The following is a 27,815-nucleotide window of genomic DNA, read 5'->3' on the forward strand; positions in this document are numbered from 1 at the left end:
ATGTCCAGCAAAGGGAGCAGCACAGATGGCAAGACAGATTTAGCTAATGGTAAGATGCCAGATGGAGGTGAAGCTATTTCTGCTATCAAGTGAGGTTCTCCTCCCCCAGAGAGAGTGGAGACCTGGATTTTAGAGGAGAAAATCTTTGCTAAGAGTGACCTTCCTGTGTTGTAAGTATAGGAAACCCACGTAGGAAGCACCTTGGACTGTCAGGTGCTTCTATTCCTTTAGCTTTTATCTGGTTGTCTTTAGGAGATTAGCAGTAGAGTTGTGCTTCTTAAAGAGGTTAAGTGGTTTGGAATTCTGAAAACTGGTAAGGGTGGACAAAGTTAGGAGATATTGTTATTAAAGGATAAAAAGAAGACCCTATTGGTGGTAGGAAAGGGAAAGGTGAGATTTCCCCAGTGATAATGAAAAGTCTCCTTCCTTGGTAGAGACAGGACAGAGATACAAGATGAGAGGAGAATTGGGGCCTTCTTTTTTTTAAGACCAGTGCTGCCGAGTGTGAAATCATTGGGTCTAGGACAGATTCAAAGTAGAATACCTAGATTCTGATAGGCTATAGCTACTTGCTGGTTCCCCGCCCCCCAAAGATTTATTTATGCATACAAGAACTGGGGTACAGGCCAGAGGTGTGGGGTGTGCGAGAGTGGATTCACCAGAGACAGAGCGGAAAACAGAACAGGCAGACTGACTGAAATACACTACTGAGGGGAGCAGCAGGCGAGATAGGAGAGGTCTGCTGTGCCATGTGGGTAGCTCCCTGGCAGGTCGGGGATGGAACTTGTGTTGCAGAGGCTGTGGATAGCTTCATAGTGCTGTGATTAACTCTTGCACCACCAGGGAGGCAGGCCTTACTTGCTGTTTTTTTTTTGACTAGTGCCTCAACTCTGAGCTAACTTCTAAACTAGAGAAACGTCCTTCAAGTAGGTTGGATAGCATGGCGTCCTTAGCACCTTCAGGTCAGGATTAGAGGCTGAAATTCTAGTTGATGTGATGAGTAGAACAGTGAAGTTAAGGAAGGGAAAGTGATATTTTCAATATGTCCCTTTGTTTTTTTCCTTACCAATGCTTTCATTCATTTTCTGTAAAAGAAAATAGTTCAAATTTTTCTCTGGGCTTAATTGAAAGGCACAAGGGTTCTAGAGGAATTTGAGTTATACAATGGATATGGTGTTTGACCATTAGCTGGATCAGGGATTGACAAACTAGGGCATTCAGGCCAAATCCAGCCTGCCACTGTTCTTATGAATTTACTGGACCACAATCTTCCTGGTTTTTTTCCCCCACCCCCCGTAGTATTTGTGGTGGGGTGTGTGTATGTGCGTGTTTTTTTTTGCTACATCTGTGGAGTCGAATTGTTGGGACAGAGATCCATATTGCCTGTGAAACCTGAAACTTTTACTGTCTGGTCTTTGACAGAAAAAAATTCTTGATTATAGACTGTTAGGGATCTCCTGCTGAACTTTTGATGTGCTCTCGCCCTTATGTTAATGTGATAAGGCCTGCAAAGTAATCTTCATTTATAAATCATAATTTTAACAATGCTATGAATTTTGACGTTTTTCCTTTTTCATGGAAGTGATGGGTGTGATATTTTATCCCTGCTCACCACTCCCAATCTCTGACAGTTGTATTTCAAAAACCACAATTATTAATCTTTCCCAGCATATATATACCAGTCTGAACAAATGTAGTGCTCAGGAGCAAATTGCTGTACTTTTCCCTTTTTCATCCAGTTCTTAGCCAGGTTATTTTCATACTGAGCTTTTAGTTGAGGTGCTATTTAAAAAGAGCTGTTTAAAAAGAGCTGTTTACATGTCTCCCAGCCTTTTGTCACTACTTGAACCAAAGCACTTGTTTTCTGTATTGGGTTTTGTCTAAGAGTTTACTGAAAAGGAGTTCTGTTGCTTAGAAAGTAATTAGTTATTACTGCTCTAATCCAACAACTAAGCAGTAAGGTACCTTGACTTTGATTTGACTCCTTACCCGTCAGTGTGGTATTAGAGTGGAATAATTCATCCAAAGTCACATGTGGCTAGTCAGCCTTTTTTTTTTTAAAAGATTATTTATGCATGCAAGAACTGGAGTCTAGGCCAGTAGTAGGGGAGGTGGTGGTGGTGAGAGGATTCACCAGAGACAGAATGGGGAACAGAACAGGTGGGTTGACTGAACTACACTGCTGAGGGGAGCAGCGGATGAGACATGCAAGGTCTGCTGTTCCATGTGGATTACCTCCCTGGCTGGCCAGGGATTGAACTCGTGCTATAGTGGCTGCGGGTAGCTTCATAGTGCTGTTAAGGTACAACCTTAACCCCTTGCGTAGTCTGCTTTTTCTGACCACCTTTCCTTCAGACAAGATACAGTTTGTAGTCTTCTGAGGAAAGCATCCATGAGCACTATGTAAATTTTTTTCTCCTCTTCCTTCTCACCTGGACCTTAGGTTGGCATTGTGGTCATACTGGCTCTGGAACATTGCCATAGACATAATTGGAGTATGGTTTGTCATTGTCAGCTGAGAGACTACAGTATCTAATTGTAGGTAGTTTGATCACTAAGAGTTCCCTGGTTATAGCTAACCTGGTGACTGTGGAATATGTTGCTGTGCTTTTCTCTCATAGTAGCCCTGCTTTTTTTTTAATCAATCTTTTGTATGTTTCTGTTAAAAATTTGTCTAAATAAAGAATTTCTATAGTATTATATTGTTGGAAGTCAGAATACGTTTATTAAGAAAAAGTAAACAATGAACCATTCAAATGTTCACAGTTCCCATTTGGCTCTTCTACTTTCTTCTGGGTTCTTAGTGGCTTTAGGACCTTGCAGGGAGAAACTTCAGAATTTAGGATGCATGAAATGTTGTAATGGTGCTTTCTCAATATGGGTCCAACTTCACATCTGCTATCAGAATGGTTTCAGTCAGTTATTCTCAAGGCTTTTCTAAGAAGATGGCTATGCCAACTCTTACTTGGGGGAGTGGGGAGTGACTTAATTATTTGCTGTAATTAATAGATGCCCATGCAGCAGAACAGAGCCTCAGGTAGTTGTAGCAGGCATACTTTCATACAGTCTGCCAATGCTTGGCTTCTTGAGGATTTAGAATAATATTTGGTTGCCCTGCAGTTCTCTGTGTAGGGGTGTGTGGAGGCTTTGATCTTAATCTTTTTAGTTTCTTGTCCAAGATTTCCCCTTGGAGATAATTTTTATAATCATTTGTGGTGAAAACACTTTGACCAGAGTTGGATTCTTGATCTTTTGATGTGATGATTTCTTAGGCTAAGGAAGGAAAATATCTCTGACAATATCCTATTTCTTTAATCTCCCTTTACCTACCCATTCCTTACTAACATGCAGGAAGCCTGTCGAGCAGTCCAGAAGAGATGTCTGGAGCTGAGGAGGGGAGGGAGACATCCTCAGGCATTGAAGTGGAGGCCTCAGACCTGAGCTTGAGTTTAACTGGGGATGATGGTGGCCCCACCCGCACCAGCACGGAAAGCCGAGGCACAGATACGGAGAGCTCAGGTGAAGACAAGGACTCAGACAGCATGGAAGACACTGGCCACTACTCCATCAATGATGAAAACCAAGTCCATGACCACTCAGAGGAAGAGGAGGAGGAGGAAGAGGAAGAGGAAGAGGAGGAGGAAGAGCATCCTCGACGCCGAGTACAGCGCAAGCGGGCCAACCGTGAGCAGGACTCGTCAGATGACGAGAGGGCCCTAGAGGACTGGGTGTCTTCAGAGACATCAGCCCTGCCCCGACCTCGCTGGCAAGCCCTCCCTGCCCTGCGGGAGCGGGAACTGGGTTCAAGTGCCCGCTTTGTATATGAGGCCTGTGGGGCCCGAGTGTTTGTGCAGCGTTTCCGCCTGCAGCATGGGCTTGAGGGCCACACTGGTTGTGTCAACACCTTGCACTTTAACCAGCGTGGCACCTGGCTGGCCAGTGGCAGTGATGACCTGAAAGTGGTGGTGTGGGACTGGGTGCGGCGGCAGCCAGTGCTGGACTTTGAGAGCGGCCACAAAAGTAATGTCTTCCAGGTGAGGCAAGGGAGCAGAACAGCAGTGGAGAAAAGCAAGCATGAGTTAGAACAGCTTGAATCGCTACCTGGAGAGGGTGCTGACAGCGGGGTTGTTAGGACACATCTGTACTTGGTCTTACTGTGCTTCCTATTCTGATGTTGAGGAGTTCAGGATGCTGAGAGCCTGTGCAACCTTTTGTTTCCTTGAGCGTTCAAGGGAGTTCATTGTAGGTGGGGTGCTTAGAGCTCATCAGGAAGTACCATGTGTGCCTCAGGAGGAGGCAGGTAATGTCAGAACCAAGTCTCGTAAGCCACGCTGCTGGGTTTTAATCCTGGTCCTACCTCTTACCAGCTGTGTGATATTAGATTACTTAATCTCTGTCTTCAGTTTGTTTATAGTGCAAGGCTAATAACATTGAGGTTATAAGGATTAAGTAATAGAAGCTAAATGATTAGAATCATACCTGAGAGCAAATAAACATTTGGTAAATATAAGCTGATCCTGATATTCTGGACATTTTACTCAGCCCCTCTCATCATATAGATACTAGCCTTTTATCCTTAAGCGCTTTCATGTTCCTTCTCTATCATCTCCTGTAGCTTTCCTTTTTCTTTGTAGCAAATTTATGTTTGCTTCCTGAGTCAAGATGGATTTTCCTTTTTTTCTTCTTTGTTCCCTGGTTGGCATAGACGTAATTTCATCTGAGTACTGACATTGTACAGTTTAGCCTTCCCAAGGCAACTGAAATGCTCTCCTATAACGGCTACTTTTTCCTCTTCTTTCTCCCCTTTAACTTTTGAAAGAAATTGGATTGTAGCCAAGTGTTTAAGAGTAGGAAAGCCAAGTTTCTAGCTGTTGTGTAATAAAAGGGGACAAGTTGGGGTTGTCATCACATTTTTCCTCTCAAATTCACCTCCTCAATTTCTTTTTGTTTGTCCCATTTTTCATTGTTAACACCCCAGGCAAAGTTCCTTCCCAACAGCGGTGATTCCACCCTGGCCATGTGTGCCCGTGACGGGCAGGTGCGGGTGGCAGAGTTATCCGCCACACAGTGCTGCAAGAATACCAAGCGAGTGGCCCAGCACAAGGGGGCGTCACACAAGGTAAGTGAGCTCTGCTCAAAGGGTATGCATCCACTCTTCTGCGGGTTTTAGTCTAAGCTCTGCTGCATTTCTGCCATGGCATTCCTTGCGGTGGGTACCTAACTTCATTCAGCAGTAAGGTTTGTAGATTAGAGGGGAGAAAAGGCAGCCACCTTAAATTTATTGGAATCGCTGGATCAGTTGATTATATCTAACCATGATTGATCTGGAGACCCTTAAAGTCTCCTTTGCCTTCTGAATCTTTTATATTGTCTTTGATTGTATTTAGAACATCTTAACAGCTCTCAAGTGCTAATGGTTGGCTCCTCATACACTAGAGCTCCAACTCTTCTGCTCATAGCTCTCAGTGCACTAGTAGCTATTTCTGGAAACCCTAATTTAGAGCTGGAAATACAGGCCAGATAGTCATGGCAGCCAGTGAGGAGCTAGGAGCTGCCGAGTCTCTGAGTAGATACCATGTTCTTCCATGCCAGCGGCAGCAGGGTCATCTCTTCTTACAACCCTGAGCCAAACGTGTAGGTGGAGCCCTAGGGTATCTTCTTCTAGCCTATGTGGCTCAGGAAATGTGAAAGTTACCTATTTTTTAAATTTTTAATCCTCCCAGTCCACTAAGTAGGTAATTTTTAGAATGTAGAGGAATGAGACTCAGATACCATTTCTCTCCCAATGTGGAATTGATTTATTTAAGAATGAGCCCTAATGGCTGATAAATTTTCCTTTGGTATTACTGTTCAAATCCCTTGGAGACTTAGTTAAAAGAGCATATCACCTGTCTTTTTGACTTGTATAAACAAATTGCAAATAATTCACACAGAACAAGAGAGAATGAGCTCAAATGACCTCCTTTCCTGGGATTTTACAACAAAAAAGACAGACATTTCTCTTGGTGAACATTTTAAATGCAGCCCTTCCCAAGGTAGAGGAATGAATTGGGCGACCTCTAACCTAAATCTTTAGAAACCTCACCCTTCCCTTTCTCCTTCAGTTGGCCCTGGAACCCGACTCTCCCTGCACATTCCTATCTGCAGGTGAAGATGCAGTTGTTTTCACCATCGACCTCAGACAGGACCGGCCAGCTTCGTGAGTATAATAGTAGTTAACAGAACTGGGTCCCATGTCCTAGGTAATGCTCACTCTTTGGTCTGTTGGACTCTTCCCTTTGTTCCTGTGATAAGAAGCGGGTTAAGGTTGAAGCAAGGTTAGTCTTAATTTGTGGTGGTTTCCCAGCATTGCAGTACTGTTCAGGATGGGCATTAATAACATGTGATCTTCACTCACTTGGGTGCAACTCAGCCTACCCACTAGAAGCCTGTTACTCTACACAGTAGCTTAGAGATATGAACCTCTATCATTTTCAGTTCAGTTACTTAGAGAAACATGAAGGCAATTCTGTGATAAATCCTGAACAAAAATATCTGGAGGTCTGTCATCCCAGTTCATTTTTCTATGAATTCTAGACTTATCAATTATTTCCTTTTCAGCTGTGTGATAGCATAAAAAGAACATAGCATGTAGTTTGAATCCAGGTCAGACCGAGGTTAAATTTCAACTTGGGCAGTACTAGTTATGATCTAACCTTTTTGGACCTTAGTTTTATCAACCTCACTATGGGCATAATCAGTTGCCTCTCAATCTCTGTCTTTATCTCTTGTTGCTATAAGGATGATTGATCAATGTGTTTGATGCCTGGTATCTGATGACATTGTAACTAACTACTGTTACAATTATTTTAGTTTCTTTTTTAAAATTACCAAAATAAAAACAAAACTCTCCTGCAACCAGAACATGCTATCCCTAATCGAAGATGTTGTAATGAAGTATTTAGGCTAAAAATTTGGGGACACATTTTTCATTATAGCATAGGGTGGGTATGTGCGTGTACACAAACGGCATTGGGTATGTCTTCTTTTTATAAAGTTCTTCGAGCGTTTAAAAGTACTGTGTATAGCTTGGTAGTGCCACATGCTGTATTTTTTTAAATTTGCAACTTTTCCAGAGTTTCTGCATTTTACAGTTTCTCAATTAGATTATTTCTAGTGGAACTGTAATTTGAATGCATTGTTCTCCGGGCTGTTTGTGTAAGAACTTAGGTTTCATTATTTTAAAACTAACTTAAAAAAATGCCTGAAATATTATGACTACATAGAAATAAAAACCCCTTAATATCAACATAAAAAGTAAGTTTTTAATTTTATAAAAAAGTCATCTTAATATAAAATTTAAATGTAAATTATATGGATAAAATGCAAATGCTTCCTCATGCACTGTGCCCTCCTCTCCACTACTCTAGCTATTGGTAAACATTGTTAAAAAATTCTAAGTATCTTTTTGTATTCTTTTTTATCTTTATATATATATCTATTTACTTTTCTCATAAATGGTATAATTTATGTATGTATAAAGAAACATTTGTATATGTTCATGCAATTTGCTTTTTTTTAAATGTGTGTTGGAAATGTTTCTATGTCAAACTCTGAAGGCCTACCTCATTTTTAACCATGGCGTATGGTAGCAGCATTGGCATACAACAATTTAACCAGCTACCTTGTGATGTATTGTCTAGATTACTTTATTGTCTTGTCTTAAAATTACTTTAATAAAATCTTGTCAGTGTCAATATTGAGTAAAGGTTGTTACTGATTTACATAGCATCCAAATAAAATATGAATTAACTTAAGGAATATAATCTTTAGGCTGATTATTAGACTTTATTTTTAGGGAAATAAGTATAGGAAAAATTGTCCGCAAAGTGGAGGAGTTTCAAAAACTGCTTAAGTAATGGAAGTTTTGGCTTAGGGAAAAACTATATTGTTTCCATAAGTAAACCTTCAAGATGATGAAGGTGGGGGGCATGGGGATATCTTTTGGGAATTGGAACAAGCCAGGGGATAAGGGATCTGCCACCTGATAGTAGCCTTCAGAAATCCAGCTGTGGGAAATATCTGAATCTCTCCAACAGAATGATAATTGTTATTTTCATTTTTCAAGTTCCATGGTTTTGTGATGATCATGGAACTCTGGCAAGTTCTGTAGTAGGGAGGGGAAGGACAAAGATGCAAAAGTTATGTGAATTGGTTTGATGTGCTCTGGTGGTAGTTGTGAAGCTGACTGTGAGAACATAACCTGCAACTTGGTGGAAAACCACTATTGGGACGCAAGGTATTGGTAGCCTGGCTCAGTGGTGGGCAAAGTAGGTGATGTTGGCCATGTCTTGAATTTGCAATGAAGCAAAATGGGCAGAAATTCTAGCTGAGAGTGGAACAGTGGGTGAAAGCAGTAATAGATGAATGGGACGGAAACTAAAAGGGAGACACAGAAGGAACTTAGAGTAGGAGGAGCTCAAATTCTAGATTTGGGAAATCAGAAACAGCCTTCAAAAAGTTTTTGCTTTAGGGGAATGAGGTGGGGGACTGAGCGAAAAAGCCATGGCCAGAAATTCTAAGCTGTCCTTATGTGTTAAGCTAGTCCCTGAACATCTGCTTATGTCAGAAGCATTTTTGCGTGAAGTTGGCATGGGGGAGTTTTCTTTTGTCTCTATGAAAGGCGAGTCTTTGGAAGCTGGGATGTTGGCTAACATCTCAGGAAGAGAGTTGGACTATAGGTGGATGCCAATTTGAGATACTCTTGAAAGGAGTCATTTGATCTATAATTATTTTTCCCTTTTTGCTGGAACATGCCTGCTCATTAAAATGCTGCATGTTTTAAGGTAAAATTTGGTAAATTTGTTTCATATGGTTTCCATGTATCACTGCCCTTTGATGTGAAAAAATTTTTTTCATAGTGCCATGATTACTCACTTAAAGCATCTCTGCATGTTCCTGAGTGAGCTAAAGTGCTCTGCATTCATCCAGTGGGAGAGAGAAGTGTTTGTTTTAGGTGACTAAATAGTGGCATAGAGTGAGTTCTTTATCAGGAATATGTGACACTTCAGCCAAACTTGTGATTCTTGGTTTTGTTTCCATGTAGTACCTTTCATATTCATCTGAACCTCCTGCGAATCCATGGGGATAGTCCTGTGGAAGGGGCAGATGCTGCCCCCTCCTTGTCTAAACTAGTTGAGAGCTGTCCATTTTGTGCTTGGAACTCTTTGATATGACTTCTGCTTGTGTTAATGAGGTTTCTTGTGTGTTTTCCTTAAAGATGTTCATTTTTAATAGAAGATTGCAGAGATTTTAAAATCAGTCTCACTACTTTTTCTAGAACAATTCTAGGTTAGAATGATTTTAACTATATAGAGAGGGTGCTGAAATCACTTCTTTACAAAGAAACTCATTATCATGATTATCATGATTAAATTTCTTTCAATTTCCACAGCAACAGAAATGAGCAAAATCATAGAATTAAAAACAAAAGCTAAAGCCCAACTCCATCCTATACTTTTTGACATCTGTCCTTTTCTTTAAATTCAGTAGTTTTATGATGTCATATTTGACTTGTTGGATACTTAGATTTGGAAACAGTATTTATAGCACCTGCCCTTAGGCTGGGGCAAGTTAGGACTCATTTGCCAGATTCTTCAGGTTAACATAAAATTGGAATTGGATAGGGCTTCAGGACCCTATGCCCTTCTAAGCATCACCTTTTTTTTTTTTTTAAGATTTATTTATTTAGGCAATTTAGGCATACAAGAACTGGGGTGCAGGCCAGAGGTGTGAAGGGTGAGAGGATTTACCAGAGACAGAGTGGGGAACAGGCAGATTGACTGAAATACACTGCTGAGGGGAGCAGCGGGCAAGTCAGGAGAGGTCTGCTGCACCATGTGGGTAGCTCAAACTACTGGCCGGGGATCAAACTCGGGTGTTGCAGTGGCTGCGGATGGCTTCATAGGTTGCATCTTAACCCCTTGCGTCCAGGGAGGCCCACCTTTTTTTTTTTTTTTTGTAGTATAACTAGAAGAATAATTTTGAAATGACTTTTTTTTTAAAGATTTATTTATTTTATTTATTAATCAAGCACTGGGTACAGTCAGAAGCACGGGAGTGTGAGAGAATTCACCAGAGCCAGAGTGGGGAATAGAACAGGCAGACTGACGAAATACACTGCTGAGGGGAGCAGCGGGCCCGGCAGGAGAGGTCTGTCGCCATGCGGGACACTTGCCGGGCGACTGGGAATCAAACTGGCGCTGCAGAGGCTGTGGGCAGCTTCGCAACCCAGCGCTCAACTGCTGCACCACCATGGGAGGCCCTTGAAATGATTTTTAAGCTTTAAAAATGGCTCTCTTTCTAAGAACCTCTCTCCTAATTTGTGTCAGACAAGAGAAGGATGGTGTTTTCCTTTGGATTGCCCTGTACTGGAAAACTTGAATTTGAAAAGAAGAGTTATTTACTTGGATTGCCATTTTTCAGTGGTGATGCTTTCTGGAATCTGGGAGGTAGAATATGATCTTGAGGTCTTTTCTGTCGTTTGTTCAGATGATTCATCCCCCATATAATCTCCCAAGTAATTGGGAAGATGATTTATAATTAAAGGTGGGAGATGTGGGTAATATTTTCTGTTTAGAGATTGTTATGTTGGACTGCAGCTGAACTGAGTCTTCCTGAGAACAGTACTCCATATACATATACTTATATGTCTTGAGGAACATTGGGAAATGACTTCTCTGTATGTTTTCTTTTCCACCCTCAAAGTAACAGATGGGAAATATATGTGGAGGTGGGTTTTGTCTTTCCTTGTTTCCAGTGTTCAAAACAAATCACTTTTTCTTTTTTTCCAAATGAGAATGTTTAATTCCTTAGTATCCATGTCTACATTATTCTGTCTACTCTCAGTTGCCATGACCCATTGAATTTTGGGACAAATTATAACTTTTTCTGCTTTTCTGCTCTTCAAGGAAACTGGTAGTGACAAAAGAGAAGGAGAAGAAAGTGGGGCTGTATACAATCTATGTGAATCCTGCCAATACCCACCAGTTTGCAGTAGGCGGAAGAGATCAGTTTGTAAGGTGAGTCTGTGGTTCTTTTATGTTTGAGAGTTTGCAACCCTGATGCATTGTACCACTAGTTTTCCTGTATGGGAAGATAGGAATTGTCTGGGAATCCATTGGGCCCACCTTACTGATTTTTTTACCATCTTCCAGAGAGCTTAAACTCGTGAGGTATTCTATTTCCTAATGAAACAAACTGAAACATAAAGATTATCAAGTTTTAAAGAAGTTAATGATTTGATCAAGGTCCCCATATAACAGCTAAGGTATAAACTCAGGTTTATTAGTGAGTCTATATTAGTCACAATCAGCACAATTTTTAATATATGAATGAACATAGCACTAGAAATTTTGAATGCTGGTTTTAGATTCAGAAATGATTTGACTTGGGAGTACTCAGTGTGAATTCAGGATTTTTAGCACTCATTGCCCTGAACCATTTTTTAGTTTTTGCCCAGATGACATATTTATTAGCAGGAAATATAAGTATCATCTCTTCCCCCACACCCACAAAGACACGGGCCCCATTTTGGAAACAAGCTCTCAGGCTTTGGCAGTAGTTTGATTTGCCCCCTCAGGGTATGAGCTGCTGAATCTTTCATGACAGCTTGTTTCATGGCATCCTTCTGTAAAGCTGGCTGGATTTTCTCCATTTATTTGGTGAGGAAGTTTGTCTTCCTTTTGAAGTTCTTGGCATCTTCAACTGTCTTTCTCTACATAGGAGCTAGTTTCCACATAGACAGCATGTGTTCCACAACATGTAGCCTCCCAGGAACATACATAGAATTTGTTGGGGGAACAAGTAATTCTTTCCCCTCATTGCTTTTGTTCAGCATGTCCAGACAGTCATTGGCTTCTACACACTTGGTCTGTACCACCTTGAACAGAGCAATGGATGTGGACGAGAGCTCCACTTCCTGGCCCAGCTGGCTCCTACCATTTCTAGCTGCAGTAGATTCAGCTCAGTGATGTTAATTGACTGTACCATGTTGGGAAGGAGGGCTCTGAATCCCTTTTTTTTTTTGTATCTGCCATGATATCTGTTACTGTGAATATCTATTGTCATACTGGCTATTAAGGCATGGCCTAAGGACAGCAGGATTTGTGGATTCAATGTGGATTCAATCTGTGTGTGTCAGTTAATTTTCTTCTGATCTTTGACAGACTGTATCCCATCCCTATCCAGATGGCCAATTTTGGCTATAGTTGTTTATTTTGGTGTTGGGTGAGGGGAATCAGTTTGTAAAGGAGGAGGGATAGGATCTCTAAAGGAGTGACTTTTTCCTTTTTTTCAGTGGTGGGTGAAAAATATCTTGCTTTTCAAATCAGAGTACATTTTTTTTTTTAAAGATTTATTTATGCATCCAGGAACTGGGGTATAGGCCAGAAGTCGGGGGGGGGGGTGTATGAGAGGATTCAAACAGAGAAGAGTGGGGAGCAGAACAGGTAGATAGATTGAAATACACTGCTGAGGGGAGCAGCAGGTGAGACAGGAGAGGTTTGCTGTGTGGTGTGGGTTAGCTTCCTGGCTGGGTATCGAACCTGTGCTGCAGTAGCTGCCGATAGCTTCATTGTGCCAAGATTTAACCCCTTGTGCCACCAGAGAGGCCCCAGAGTACCTTTTTTAATGTTAATGTAAGAATCAGGGATATAATCACATGATAGATTTTCTTACCTTGTTCAAGAATCCTGCCACCAGAATTGAGTACTTTATTATTCTTTTCTTCCTCTTTTCCTTGCCTTCCAAAGTCCTCTCTCTGTTTATCAGTAGGAAATAATGTGGCAATAGGTTTTTTTTTTTTCTTTTCCCATAAGAAACTGTTGATCACAAAGGGTTGTCCTAATGAGAACTTTTAGGTGATGCCTCCTCTAAATTCAGCAATCCCCAGTATTTCTAATTGGGACTTCCAGCTTAGCACTATGGATTGCTTGAAAAGTCTGTGTCTCTAGATGGCTTAACTATTAGGATCTTAGTGTTTGAAGGAAAGTAGAGAAGTTGGATGTCCTGAGAATTGCAGTTGATGCTGCCCTAATCTTAACTGACCCTTTCCTGGGGTGAGAGTGAGGCTGAAAATGAACCCTACATAATGGATACTGAAGAAATATTTGCTGTGTTGAATCTTAATTCTTCCTCATATCTTCTCACTAATTATCTTAATTTAGATTGCTGTAACAATGCTAATACTCTAGCATTTCAGTACAGAGATTCAGACCTTGTATCTCTTCCCAGCCTCATTATCCTCTCTGTGTTCATCCTAGATCTTAGCAGATAGTAGGCTATTTACTTGGCAGAAGCACATGCAGTTTTTAAGGGCACCAACCTTGCATGAGCAGAATGCCTTCTATGTACCTCATCTTTGACATTAGGGTCATTCTCAATTTCTGACACCTTGCTAAGTTGAATGGTTGGGGATTTTGCCTTTGTGATTCTTTCATTGAAAGAACCCAAAGAGTACAAATTTGGGTTCAAATTTGAAAATATTTTTGCTGAATATCTTATAACACTTTCAGCTTTTACTAGTAGCCTGACAGAATTTCTTTGAGGGAATACAGAGAAATAGCTAATTCATCCTCAACCCTTTTGTATCATGAATAATGAATTTTAGTTTAGGATTATGAATGGAAGCCTGGGAGAAATAAGGTTTTAAAAAGAATGAGGAAAAAAAGGCAAGTAGAGAACATACATGTGTGAGTCGCTGTTACTGAATCCTGTTTAGGTTGGCTTAAGGATTTATAGGAGTGAAGAAAAAGAGAATGCATCAAATGAATGAATCGTATGATGGTAGATTTAGCATTGTGATTGGCTGGCATGTGCATATATTATAAAAGGACTTTTATAATAAAGCTCAGCCTGTAAATAACCCCTTTATTCTCCTATCATTAAACTTCTGTCAGTAATAATGAGAGAACTTTGGATTAAGGGAAGTGGGGGGAAAAGAAGGTGAAAGAAGAGAGGTTTCAGGTAACAAAGTAGTGGGGTACCTGAAGACTTGTGGTGGAGGGAGATGAAATAAGGATGTTGAGACAATGCTGAAACCATCCTTTGTTTAAAATATCAAAGGCATAGGAAGACTCAATAGCTGTGGAGATATCAGTTCTTGCCATCTTGAGCTAATGATTCAGTTCAGTTCCAATCAGAATCATAGCAAGTTATTTTATGGATATTGGCATACTAATTATAAATTTCATGTGGTGAGGCAAAAGACCCAGAATAAGAGCAAAGTTAGAAGACTCATACCATCCAACTCTCAGTTTTAAGACTTAATATGAAACTGCAGTAATCAAGAGATTGTGGTGTTGGTGAGAAACAGACATAAAGAATAGAGAACCTAGGGGCCTCGCCGGTGGCACAGTGGGTTGAGCGCAGTGCTGTGAAGCTGTCCGCAGCCTCCATGGTGCTGGTTCAATTCCCTGCCAGCCAGGGAGATTCCAACATGGCGCGGCAGAACTCTCCTGTCTCCCCTGCTGCTCTCCTCAGCAGTGTATTTCGGTCCTTCTGCTTGTTCTGCTCCCTGCTCTGTCTCTGGTGGATTCTCTTGCCCTCCCGTGTCTCTGGCCGGTACCCCAGTGCTTGTATAAATAAATAAAATCTTTAAAAAAAAAAAAAAAGAATAGAGAACCTAGAAATAGCACCCCCCCCCCCCAATCAGTCACCTTTGGCAAAGAAGACAAAGCAGTTACAGTGTGGTAAATATAGTTTCTTTAATAAATGGTGCTGGGACTTGACATCCACATATGAAAAATTGGATCTAGACATAGATCTGTCATTCTTCACAAAAGCTGTCCAAAATGGATCATAGACCTAAAAGCAAAACTTGATACTCTAAAACTCCTAGAAGACAGCATAGGAGAAAATCAGTGGACGTGGTGATACCTTACGTGGTGATACCTTTTTAAATACTACACCAAAGACACAATTCGTGAAAGAAACTTTTGCTTTGTGAAAGACAATATCAAGAGAATTAGAAGATAAGCCACAAACCTGGAAAAAATGTTTGCAGAAGACACATTTGGGGCCTCCCTGGTGGCGCAAGGGGTTAAGACACAACTCCGTAGCCACTGTAGCACTAGTTCGATCCCCGACCAGGGAGCTACCCACATGATGCAGCAGACCTCTCCTAACTCACCCGCTGTTCCCCTTAGCAATATATTTCAGTCAGCCTGTCTGTTCTGTTCCCCACTCTGTCTCTGGTAAGTCCTCTCACCACCACCCCCCACACCTCTGGCCTGTACCCCAGTTCTCGTATTCATAAATAAGTAAATCTTTATTAAAAAAAGGCATTTGATAGAGGAGTCCTAGTAAAATATATTTAAATATACTTAAGAACTCTTAAAACATAACAGTAAGAAAACAAGTCAACCCTATTTAAAAATGGACCAAGACCTTAACAGACACCTCACTGAGAAAGATATACAGATGACAAATAAGTATGTGAAGGAATGCCCTGCATTATGTCATTAGAGACATGCATATTAAAACAACAAACTACCCATACCTATTATTATGGAATGACTAAAATCTGAAACGCTGACAATACTAAATCCTGAAAAGGATATAGAGAAATAGGAACTCTCAGTCACTGCTGGCAGGAATGGAATATAGTACAACCACTTTGAAAGTTTTGTGGCTTCTCACAAAACAACAAACTTTTAACATGATCCAGTAATGGTATTCCTTGGTATTTACCCAACAGAATTGAAAACTGTTTCCATACAGAAACTGCTCACAGATGTTTATAACAGCTTTATAATTGTAAAACTTGGAAACAACTACTATGTCCTTCAGTAGGTAAATGGATAAATTGTGACCCACCCAGACAATGGAATGTTACTCAATACTAAAGAAATGAGCTGTTAACCTATGAAATGACATGAAGAAATTTTAAATACATATTGCTAAACGAAGAAAAAAAAAACTAGTCTGAAATGGCTACATACCATATGATTACAACTATATGACATTCTGGACAAAATAAAACTATGGCTAAACAATTAAAATGATTGGTGATTGCCAGGGGTGGGGTGAGAGGCAGAGCACAAGGATTTATTTTTAGAGCAATCAAAACACTCTAATAATGTTCGATATATGTCACTCTACATTTTTCTAAACTTATACAGTGTACACCAAAAGTGAACTTTCAGTTAAACTACAAACTTGGGAGATTATACGATGTCAATGTAGGTTCATCCTGGTTTAAAAAAAAACAAATACCACTTTGGTGATTGATAATGATGAGGGAGGCCACGCATTATGTGGAGGTAGATGTGTATGGGAAATCTCTGCTGTCCTCTCAGTTTTATTGTAAACCAAATACTGCTCTAAAAAAAAGTATTGAATTAAAATTTTTTTTCAAGATTTATTTATGTATATAAGAACCCGCAGGCTAGAGATGCAGGGTTGAGAGGATTCACCAGAGACAGAATGGGGAGCAGAACAGGCACATGTACTGAAATACACTGCTGAGGGGGACAGCAGGCGAGATAGGAGAGGTCTGCTGCACCATGTAGGTCACGACCTCCGTGGCCTGGGATCTAACTCGTGCTACAGTGGCTGCAGATAGCCTTACAGTGCTGTGACTTAACCCCTTGCGGCACCAGGGAGGCCCTGAATTAAAATTTTTTTTTCTTGAAGATTTACTTATTTATATATACAAGAACTGGGGTACAGTCTAGAGGTGGGGGGGTGGGGTGAGAGGATTCACCAGAGACAGAGTGGGAAGCAGAACAGGCAGATCTACTGATACATTGCTGAGAGGAGCAGCGGGTGAGGCAGGAGAGGTCTGCTGTGCCATGTGGGTCTCCTTCCTGGCCAGGGTTTGAACTGGTGCTTCAGTGGCTGTGGATAGCTTCATAGGCTGGGTGTTAACCCCTTGCGCCACCAGGGAGGCCCCTGAATTAAAAATTTTTTAATGTTAAGTGTCCTACGCAGAAAATTAGGGGAAAATTTTCCCCCATATTTGAGTCATTGCTGTCTAGCAGTGATTTTGTAAATAAAATTTTATTGGAACATGTTTACATGATGTCCATGACTATTTTCATTATTAATAATGACAGGATCTAGTAGATGCAACCAAGACCAGATTGTCTGCTACATTAAAATGTTCATATCTTTCCATTTAAGAAAACATGCACCAACCCCTAGCATAGCATCATATGTAAAAGATAGGTTTTTAGTAAATACTTGAGGAAAAAGGGGGAAAGAAGGCAAAAAGGATAAAGAACATTAGATAGTGTGGAACACAGAATGGTCCATACATGAAAATATTGAATAGTTTCGTGATTTTTTTTAACTAACTTGCTGAAATTCATGATGGTTTAGTAACATCTAAGAAGTGTTGATTTAGAGGAAAAACTCAATTGAGAAATTTGCTGAAGAGCAGTGTTAGTACAGCAGTCTCCTATTTCCCTTTTGTGTTCATTTAGCATACATTTCCTAGATACTCTATGCAGGATGTTAAGAAATTGTAGAGACTATGCACACACATTGATCTGCTTGTTTATTCCTCCAGCATTCAGTGAGCACCTGCTCTGTGCTAGATTCACATTGGGATAGGCATTGTTTCTGCTTGCAGATAGCATTCTGGAGAAATGAATCTGTGGGGATTAGCAATATTAAGTACCTTACCCAGTATTGCTCATCTAGTAAATGGCAAAATTAGGCAGAATTCAACATGGTAGAGGCCATTTCACTATGCTGTACTTCCTCCAGGGGAAATACGAAAAGACACATGAGAAATTAGTATTTTGGGCAGGGGGAAAAATGTTTGGAGATAAAATAAGATGTGACATTATGTTTAAGGAAGCTTACCTTTTTTTTTTTTTTTTTTTTTTGTCTACTGTACAGGAACTTTGAAAAGTGGTAGGCAGCCTTACTAAGTAGTTTGGACTTAATAGAATGTACAAAATCACTGAAGAGACTTAAGCAGGGAATTTACATACAGTTTTGTGTTTTGGACAGTTGTTGTGACAGTAGAGCAAGGGAATATAACCTAGGCAAAAGATGACCAGTAAGAGTGGAGACAGTATAAAACTGTCAAGAAATATACCCACAGAAGGCCTCCCTGGCGTCACAAGGGGTTAAGTGCAGCACTGAAGCAATTGCAGCCTCTGCAGCACGAGTTTGATCCCCAGCCAGCCAGGGAGCAACCCACATGGCGCAGCAGACCTCTCCTGACTCGCCCGCTGCTCCCCTCAGCAGTGTATTTCATTCAGTCTGCCTGTTGTGTACCCCACTCTGTCTCTGGTGAATCCTTTCACCCCTCACACCCCACACCTCTGGCCTGTACCCCAGCTCTTATATGCATAAATAAATCTTTAAAAAAAAAGAAAAGAAAGAAATATAACCACAGAGTCTATTTGACAAGAGAGTAACTGTATTGTAGAGAAAGGGCCTGATTCTTGGTTTGGTCAGCTAAATTTAAGATAGTGCCATTAACAAAGTTTCTAAGGTAGGGGCAGATTTTAGGATTAGTTTAGGTTTAGAAGAAGGAAAATAGATATACTTTTGGACATTCCATTATAACATCCAGTTTACATGTCGGTGAAGTCTAGAGCTCAGGTTAAGTATGGTCTGGAGACAGATTTAAGAGACATATTGTCTGTATATAGGTGGTAGTTAGAAGCATGATAATGGAATTTGGTTATGAAATTATAGAGCAATATTTTCACCTTTGAATTTTTTGCCTCTTTGAGAACCTAAGAACAATGATCCTTTCTCCTTAGAAAAATGCACATAAACATGGTTCCTGAGCATTCACATATTGCTTGCACTCCAGGTTAAAATTTCCTCATATGGAGTCAGAGTACTTAAGACCAAACCTCTGGGAAACATCAATATTTAATGGATGGACAGAGAGAGAGAATCCCATTAACAGCATGAATAAGCTGTTGAACTTCAAGGGAAGGATGTTTCAGGACAAGACAGAAAAACATGAAAAGTATCTTGTTGGCGTTGATGGGCTTTTGAAGACTTTAGTCAGAAGTTTGAGTGGTGAGAACCAAAGAAGACTGCAAAGAAAAATGAACAGAAATGAAGTGAAAATACTGAATTTTCATTGCTCTTGTAGTAACTTGACTGTAGGATATTCAGTAGAAGGGTTTTTAGAAAATGGGCAGACTGTCGTGAGGAAGAGGTTGAGAAATGAACTAATCTGTCCAGTGAGGTCCTTGAGAGGTGAAGCTCTACGACTGGAGGAGTCTGATGGGCAAGCTTAGGAACAGAGGGGTCTTGTCTCACTGTGTGTCCAGGGCCTCACAAGGGTGGAATACATAGCGCCATAAGTACGTGAATGGATGATTAATGTAGTTTGGGTTAGAGAGAGACTGAAGGTAGTTTGATGCTTAATGGGAATGAAGGAAAGAGGGAATCTTGAGGGGATACAGGTGGCGGTGACTCCATGGAGGGATTATGGATTCACTGACACTTGCTCAGCATGATCTTGCCTGTGTGTACTAAAACCTATGAGGGAGGTAATATACACAGAAACCCTCTAATACTGCTGTTTCAGTGAAAATAAACAGTGATAGAACAGCTGAGAACAGACTAGTATGAGGATTACCATAAAAAATAGGACAAACCCACTAATGAAAGAGGAATTGGAGAGGATAGGAGAAAAGACCTTCAGAGAAGAACATGAGCCAAAGCTTGGTTGAGGAATGTCCTTCATCCATCCTGACAGTCATCTGACAACTGATCCTGTCAGAATTTCAAATCAGATCGGTTTTTAAAGTTTGACATTTTGATGCTTCTCTACAGGATTTATGACCAGAGGAAAATTGACGAGAATGAGAACAATGGCGTGCTTAAGAAATTCTGTCCTCATCACCTGGTAAGATTCCCAATGGACCAGTGGCTCCAGGCTTTCCTAACAATCCTCAGGCTATTCCCAAACTTGTTGGTATGGTGGGAAGAGCCTGGACACCTGGATTTGAATCCTGGCGCCACTGCTTACCAGCTTTGTGATTTTGGGCCCACACTGTACCTCTGTTAGCCTCAATTTTCTTACCAACAAAACAGCTAACAATAACTGCCTGGCACCATGATGCTGAGGCCTGATGACATCATCTGTGTGAAATGGCTTACATAGGAGATAGCCACCTCCCCCTAGGTGGTCACATGTCATCGCTGTGCTCCTCTGGGTGCTCCTCTCTCCTCCTCCCTTTCTCCTCTCCAATTCTCTCACCTTCCTTCCCCTGCCCCTTCTCTTTCTCCCATCCCTCTTTTTCCTGTTCTCCCATCCTTCCCTCTTCCCCTCTGTGCCCCTTCACCTTATTCCTCCTTCCCCATCCCACCCCAATCTCTGGGAGAAGATATAGGGGAGTTTGAAGGAAAACCTGTTTCCTGAAGGTGGTATAACATGGGGGGGGTGGAGCATCAGTCAGTATCTGCTCCTTATTGCAGGTGAACAGTGAGTCCAAAGCAAACATCACCTGTCTTGTGTACAGCCACGACGGCACAGGTACGTGAGCCGGCCCACCTCCGAGGCTGGCATGCCTCTCAGTCAGGGAGCTGCTGAGCCATGAGGCATGTGCCCTCCAGGCTCACCGCTGTGCCCCCCCAAGTGGAGCTGCTGGGGAGTGGTTGCTGCCCATGAGCATATAGCCAGCGGTGAGCACATAGCGGGAGGAGGCAGCAGCTGACCCTCGGAGATGCCGGGCACACTTGCAGAATGCTGCAGGTGATTGTGGCAGGGTCTGTCCTAAAGCTCAGGCTGCTTGCCTGGGCAGTCTTAATGCCTTTGACTCACTACTGAGCTAACGGCATGATCTTCCTGAGCATTCTGCTACCCTGGGTTGGCAGTGTGTTCCTAGTTTACCCTAGACACATGATTTGCCTGCTGCTCCAGCTGAGGACGAGGGGTGCTGTACTGGGTGTTAGAAGGGGCACTGCTGGCAAGAAGCCCCACCCCAAGCCCCAGTTCTTGGTCCCAGCTTTCTTCAGCCTCTTCCTTCACTGCTGTGTGCTTATTCTTGGCAGAGCTCCTGGCCAGTTACAACGATGAAGACATTTACCTCTTCAACTCTTCTCACAGTGATGGAGCCCAGTATGTTAAGAGGTACAAGGGCCACAGAAATAATGCCACAGGTGAGACTGTTGTTTAGGTTTCTGTAGCCCAGTCCGGCTGGGAGAACCACAGTATATCTCTGAGGTGTTGCCAGTAGAAACTAAAAGGATGAGAATGAGAACAGTGGCGTCCCTGAAGGCAGTGAGAGGGGTTCTGATGGGGCTAGAGTCCATGGAGCTGCTGTGCTAATGGAGCAAGGACTCCATAGGGCTTTCTCACCATTGTGATGTCACTGGGTAAATGGAGATTAGACTAACTATGGTCAGGATTAAAAAGCTAGTTAGAGTGTTCAGGACAGCCCTTTTTAGTCAGTGGTACTACATTTCCTAAAATGGTGGTGGCCTCACAGGAGGGGTGGTGACAGTATTTCACCCAAATCTGTGATGAAGAATGCATTTTTGTTCTGTGTGTGGTTCCTAAACTTTTTGCACAAGGCTGTCATCTGATAGTCTAAACAATACTGGTACCTGGCTCCTGTCCCCAGACACTCTGATTTCATTGGTCTGGGGTGTGTCTTTTTTTTTTTTTTTTAAGTTTTTTTTTTTGTTTTTGTTTTTGTTTAAAGATTTATTTATTTATTTATTTATTCATACAAGCACTGGGTTCAGTCAGAAGCACGGGAGGGTGAGAGAGTTCACCAGAGCCAGAGCGGGGAACAGAACAGGCAGACTGACAAAATACACTGCTGAGGGGAGCAGCGGGGGTGGCAGGAGAGGTCTGCGCGCCATGTGGGACACTCGCCCGGCGGCCGGGGATCGAACCGGCGCTGCAGAAGCTGTGGGCAGCTTCGCAACCCAGCGCGCAACCACTGTGCCACCAGGGTGGCCCCTGGGGTATGTCTTGATTGAAGTGTTTGAAAATTCCCTGCGCAAATCTAATGGACTGGAAAGTTGGGGACCACCTGCTCTTAATGTTACCACTCCTAACAGATATCTGTTATAATTTTGGCCTGGAGAGCACACTTTTCCTTTGCTTCTTGAGCTGATGAGGAGAGAAAAAATCTATACTTGGGCTTTAGTTTATAGGCAGACAAAAGAAAGTCCATTTCTGGACAGAAGGGTTGGGATTCCTGGCTTTCCCTAGCTTGGTTTGGTGTCTGCAATCCCAGTTCAGGTGTTTCTCAACAGCAGTCATGACCTGTACTCCCTCAGTCTCAAGCCAACTGATGACCCCGAAACACTGAACAGGTCCCTATGAAATCCATATACCCAGGTAACCTGATAGCATGGACAGTACTCCTAGGAGAGGGCAGAGTAGGGCCATTTTATTTGGGACAGTTAAGGCATCAATGAGGCCTGTGTGTGCTCATTGGGGTGTGGATTAGTGAGACTGCTGCTAAGGGACTGCAGATCTCTCAGCCCTATGGAGCTTTTTGGGAGAATATCATTATTCTCTGGAGCTGGTATGATTCTTACTAAACTCATTACATTTGCATAATCTCTTGTTTTGTGAAAATAAAAGGAATCTTTGGTCTTAGCTGAGTTAGTTTGCCAGTAACTTATTCCCTATAAGGTAAAATATAAGTGGGCCTGGTGGCAGCCTACATGATATTTATTCTTTCATTTGTCATTTCAGTAAAAGGTGTCAATTTCTATGGCCCCAAGAGTGAGTTTGTGGTGAGCGGTAGTGACTGCGGGCACATCTTCCTCTGGGAGAAATCATCCTGCCAGATCGTTCAATTCATGGAGGGGGACAAAGGAGGCGTGGTGAGTATGGCATGCAGGGCTGCAGGCTCCATTCTCTCCAGTCATTGAGGTGGGTTTTAATAGGGCCCCTGTATTCTCATGGTGAGAGTGTGACACCATCTTAGTAGTTCAGCCTCTAAAGTAAAAGGCAGAGTCTGGGGGTGCTGAGATTTGACAGAATGTTTTCCTCCTTTTCCTATCTTCTGCCCCCTCGAAGACAGCATGGTTTATTAAGAAGAGACCTTTTCTAAAAGAGAAGCATTAAGACACTAAGGGTGTCTCCAGGTTTCTCCCTGACAAGTAGCAAAATAATTATCTTGACTAGATTTTGGAGCAGCAGATACAAACTAGAAGGAACATTGTTTTTTGACAGTGGGGAAATCAGAATATGTCTTGGTAGATAATATGGCATTTAATGTTACATTTACTTGATGTGATTAGGTAAGAATGTCCTTTACTTGAGGGATACACTTTGGAGTGTCTAAGGGTGAAGTGCCATGCTTACATTCAAATAGATAAATGCACATAATATAGGGAGAGAACAAATACGGCAATATGTTTGTCTTTTTGTGTGTGTGTGTGTGTGTGTGTGTGTGTGTGTAGAAGAACTGGGGTGTAGGCCAGAGGTGTGGAGCAGGGTGGTGAGAGGATTTACCAGAGACAGAATGGGGAGCAGAACAGGCAGATCCACTGAAATGCACTGCTAAGGGTAGCAGTGAGTGAGACAGGAGAGGTCTGCTGGCTATATGTGGGTTAGCTCCCTGGCTGGGCATCCACCTCAGGCTGTAGCAGTGACAGCACTGAGACTTTACCCCTAGGCCACCAGGGAGGCCTTGGTTTTTTTTTTTTGTTTTAAAGTGGCTGAGCAGCCTGATATACACATCATGGTCACATCATGTCACCTTTCCTTGAGTTCTGCTTTCTCCATGGAGACAGGGCAAAACAGAAGCATAAGGGTCCTGAGATGTATCTGTGCACCATAATATTTTGTTTTCTTTCTTGAGATCCAGAGTGGAGAAGGTTTTATTTAGTAGCTTTCTATGATAAGGTTTATAGAGACTGCAGAATATAGACAGTCTTGGAGGTTAATTTGGACTGCTTACCCAGAGAGTCTAAGAGCCTCTGAGGAATGAGCGAGACACTTGGTCTCTTCCTTTTTGTTCTGTGCTTTTGGAGCTGTACAAGAAGACACCATCTCTTGGCAAGATTTATTCCAGAGTGATGGTAGAATTCAGAGTGGGTCCTTGCAGTTAGGTTCCCATTCTTTAGGTGATTCTTGCCTGATTTTATTCTGGTTTCCTTTTACTTTGGGGACCTACGATTGGCATAGACCCTGGCCTCAATGGCCTGAAAGTAGGTGAAGGGGAGTCTAGAACTTCAAGGTGTGTCTGTTGTTGTCTGCTTCATCTGGGCTCCCAGAGGTCCTCTTCTGTCACCTGCAGGGAACAGAACCAAAACACTGGAGTCTTAGTGAGAATTCTGTAATAGGCAGGCAGTCAAAGGACATCAGGAGAGGCCAGTGAATGCTCTCTAGATCATAAACGATTGTCTTGCATTCTGTTCCAGAGAGATGCTGGGCTTAGCCCTCCTTCAGAAGTGCTCTGTGGGCCACTGTGCTTGCAACTCATTTAGTGTCAGGTTTGATGATAAGTCCAGGTGCTCAGTGGGAGGAATAGGCAGGCCTCAGGCTGAAAGAGTGCAGGACTGGAACCAGAGGTGTAGAGACTGCACCCTGAAGTGACTTTCCTGACTTGTTCTTGCTTCTGTGAGCAAAATAATGTGTGTGGTCCTCAATAGGCTCCCTGTTTTTTTTGTCCTAATCTTCCAGCCGTGGGGTCACCAGGTACCAGCCTTAAAGCAGACTCTTAGCAGCTTTATATCACATAGTAGAATGTTAGCACCAGAAGGGATCTGAGAAATTATCCACTTTGCCCTTGACGCTAGTTTTGACTGAAACTCTAGCCCTTTCTTTGTTTCTACTCAGGGACAAGGTCTAGGGGATGATAGCAGAGGACAATCCCTAGTTTCCCAAAAGCTTCACCCCATTCCTTGCATCCTCTCCAGTGCAGACATCTATGGCCAGAGCTTTTTTCTGTGCTCGGGCAGCACTGACAGACTAAGTACCAGCATTCAGACAGGACTGGTGAAGTGACCAGTACCTTGGCCCAGAAACTTTGTTGGCCCTCCTGCAGGTTCCCTCCAGCTTGAGTACCAACTTCATCACTCTGTTGTTCCTTTCCTCTCAGCTTTGTCCTCAGTCTTAGGATCCCAGGACTTTGTCCTAGTATTTGTTGGTTTTACTGACTGTAGACAGAGCTCAGTTTGAGCAGATGCTGTCGGGGCTCTCACCAGGTGGTTGAAGGAATAGGGTTTATGTGTGGATTGCCACTTGTCTTTGATCACACTCCCAGGCACTGAAGTTTTTCTCTGGTGCCTCCAGTGCTCCAGAAGCTGGCACCTCTTCCCTCAGTCTCAGTCCACGTTTGCAGTGAGTTTCTGTGTGGATTCAGAGCAGCAGAAGTGACATGGTATTTCTACTTGACCCTCAGGCTCCACCTTAGCTTCAGTCCTTTCTGAGCATTTGTTTGTAAAATAGAAGACTAGGAAATTGAAGATTATAGGTTAATGAGCGTCTCCATGCTGGCTGTCAGTTTGCAGGCTTGGCTGTGGAAGCTGGTCTGGAGAGAACCAGAAGGCTTTTTGCCAGGGGTGGTTTTCTGGGACTGTAGGGTGGCCGCATAGTGGCGTGAGGGGAGGAGTGCTTGGGACCACACCATTTTCCTTCTGGGTGCCTGTCCTACCTAATCCTCATCTGACTAAAAGCACAAAAATGCTTTAGCAGCTAAATCTGGGACAGCTTTTCCGGTGGGGGTAGGAACTGCCCTGACCAGCTCTGTCCAGCCAGGAAGGCTGATGTTCCCCTGTCTGGCAGCAGGGGGCGGGGTACCTTCCGATGGAAGGAAGCCTGAGCCAGCAGTGGGCACACCCAGCTGGGGGTGTGAAATTGAGGCTTGAGCAGACCTGTACTGGGCCTCTGTGCTCTCATGGCAGGGAGCATGTGCTTCTACTGTCTACCTCAGCCTCTCCTAGCCTGTGCTTTCCTTTATTTCTGTAAACAGACACACAAAACTGTCCCCAGACTCCTGGGGGGCTCAGCAGCTGCTCCCTTCTTCCATTTTCAGAATGTATCTGTGATTTGGTAAGAGCCACTCAGCTACAGTTTGTTCCAATCATGGCAAGAGGGAGCTGTGGAATAGGGTAAATGAGGTCATCTTCGCTTTGTATTCCTTTGTGAATCTGTTAGTCTGACTAGTCACTTGTCCACTGTAGTTTACACATCTTACACTTATAGGAGACCATCCCTGCCTTACTTGTCGGAAATTAAGATGTGCTTGGCCTTAAACCATCAATGTCCGGTGCCCCTTCCACCCCGGGGTCTACCTTGTCTAAGGGTGGGTGCAAGAGCCTGCATTCCCAGCAACTGCCTTTGCTCTAATCCAGGACAATTGTTTGACTCAGGGTGGTTTTTAAATTCTGCTTTTGCATAGCCTGTATTGTCCTACTCACCAGGTAAACTGTCTTGAGCCCCACCCTCACCTGCCTGTGCTGGCCACCAGTGGCCTAGACCATGACGTCAAGATCTGGGCCCCCACGGCAGAAGCTTCCACCGAGCTGACAGGATTAAAGGATGTGAGTAGCTAACTGCACCTTCTTTCCACCTGCTCACACTGCCGTGAGCTTTGCTGTCCTGGAAAGGAATCACTTGCTGCCCAGGCCTTCAGAGCCGATGTTGAATACCCACCTTACATGCCGTCACTGCCGCTCTAGAAACACAGTCCCTAGCCCAAGAGCCAAGTGGTGAAGTGCCCTTCATTCATGGTAGAGTGGGTAGGGGGATCTTCAGCAAGAATCATTGTGACTTACAGCCTCTACCTTCTCAGTGGATGGAACTGGGACTGCCTTTCCTAATGAGTTGTAGCTGTACTTCAGCTTAACAGTTCCCAAGGTGGGTTTTATTAGAATGGGTCAGCTCCAGGGTTTGTTTGTAAGCCACCTGTACCCCCAACCCTTTGGGCTTCAGGTAATTAAGAGGAACAAACGGGATCGGGATGAAGACAGCCTGCATCATACGGACCTGTTTGACAGCCACATGCTCTGGTTCCTTATGCATCACCTGCGTCAGACGCGTCACCACCGGGTATGCTGGGGTAGAAAGGGCGCTCTGGGGTAGAGGCCTCTCAGGAAGGGAAGAGTCCCGGGAAGTCGGGTGGTCTTGGTCAAGTTTCCTATCTTATTCCCCCTAGTCCCATCCCAGTGGGTCCCTGTTACAACCTGGGAAGGACCACCAGTAGAAGCTGGTTGTATCTGCTCTCTGTCCCCATCACCAGGGAGATTGCTGCCTTCAGAAAGCACCTTTGTGTCCTCTCACACCAAGAGGCTGAGGGCAGAGCTTAGCATACAGTAGCAGTCTGCACGCTGCCTGTTTTTGTAAATAAAATTCTGTTGACAGAGCACACACCCTTTCATGTATGTACTGCCTGTACAAAGTTGAATCTCTGCAACAGAGATGTGGCCCATGAGTCTAAACTCTTCACTGGCCCTTTAAGGAGCAATCTGTTGACCCTTGGCCTAAAGCATCTGAACTACAGCTAAGACCTGACAGGCTTGTCCTGTTCAGGGACGTTACTAACACACCTTTCCCATCCTACAGCGCTGGCGAGAACCTGGGGTTGGGGCCACAGATGCAGACTCGGATGAGTCTCCCAGCTTCTCAGACACATCGGACGAGGAGGAGGGTCCTGACCGGGTGCAGTGCATGCCATCCTGAGGCCCCTCGGACTCCGAAGGGGTGGGTGGGGCTGCCACCCCATCCTGCCTGGGCAGCTTTTTCCTGTCTCAGGCCCCTACATGCAGCAGAAATGCACTTTGGACTTTTTGCTTTAGATAAAAGAAAGACTCCCAGGAGAAGGACAAAACAGGGAGCAAAGCCACAGAGAGTGCCAGGCCCAGAGTGGGTTCCAGGA

At 43.1% G+C, this 27,815-nt stretch overlaps 1 protein-coding gene across 3 annotated transcripts; it reads left to right on the top strand.

The window, feature by feature from the left end:
• Positions 1–27,619, top strand: DCAF8 (DDB1 and CUL4 associated factor 8; the record flags this gene model as incomplete). 3 transcript variants are annotated; one of them, XM_084249172.1, is made up of 12 exons in its annotated part: positions 1–49; positions 3,352–4,034; positions 4,979–5,119; positions 6,105–6,199; positions 10,950–11,060; positions 19,798–19,870; positions 20,443–20,500; positions 21,019–21,126; positions 22,682–22,812; positions 26,362–26,481; positions 26,873–26,989; positions 27,503–27,619. In XM_084249172.1, the coding sequence occupies 12 exons, from the start codon at positions 1–3 to the stop codon at positions 27,617–27,619; spliced, it is 1,803 nt and encodes a 600-aa protein (XP_084105298.1). The 3 variants fall into 3 exon arrangements, with proteins under 3 accessions (XP_084105298.1, XP_084105300.1, XP_084105299.1); XM_084249174.1 differs by lacking the exon at positions 26,362–26,481; XM_084249173.1 differs by lacking the exon at positions 21,019–21,126.
• Positions 27,620–27,815: the final 196 nt, after the last annotated feature.

This window comes from Talpa europaea, assembly GCF_964194135.1.
Source record: "Talpa europaea genome assembly, chromosome: 12".
NCBI classification, from domain to species: domain Eukaryota; kingdom Metazoa; phylum Chordata; class Mammalia; order Eulipotyphla; family Talpidae; genus Talpa; species Talpa europaea.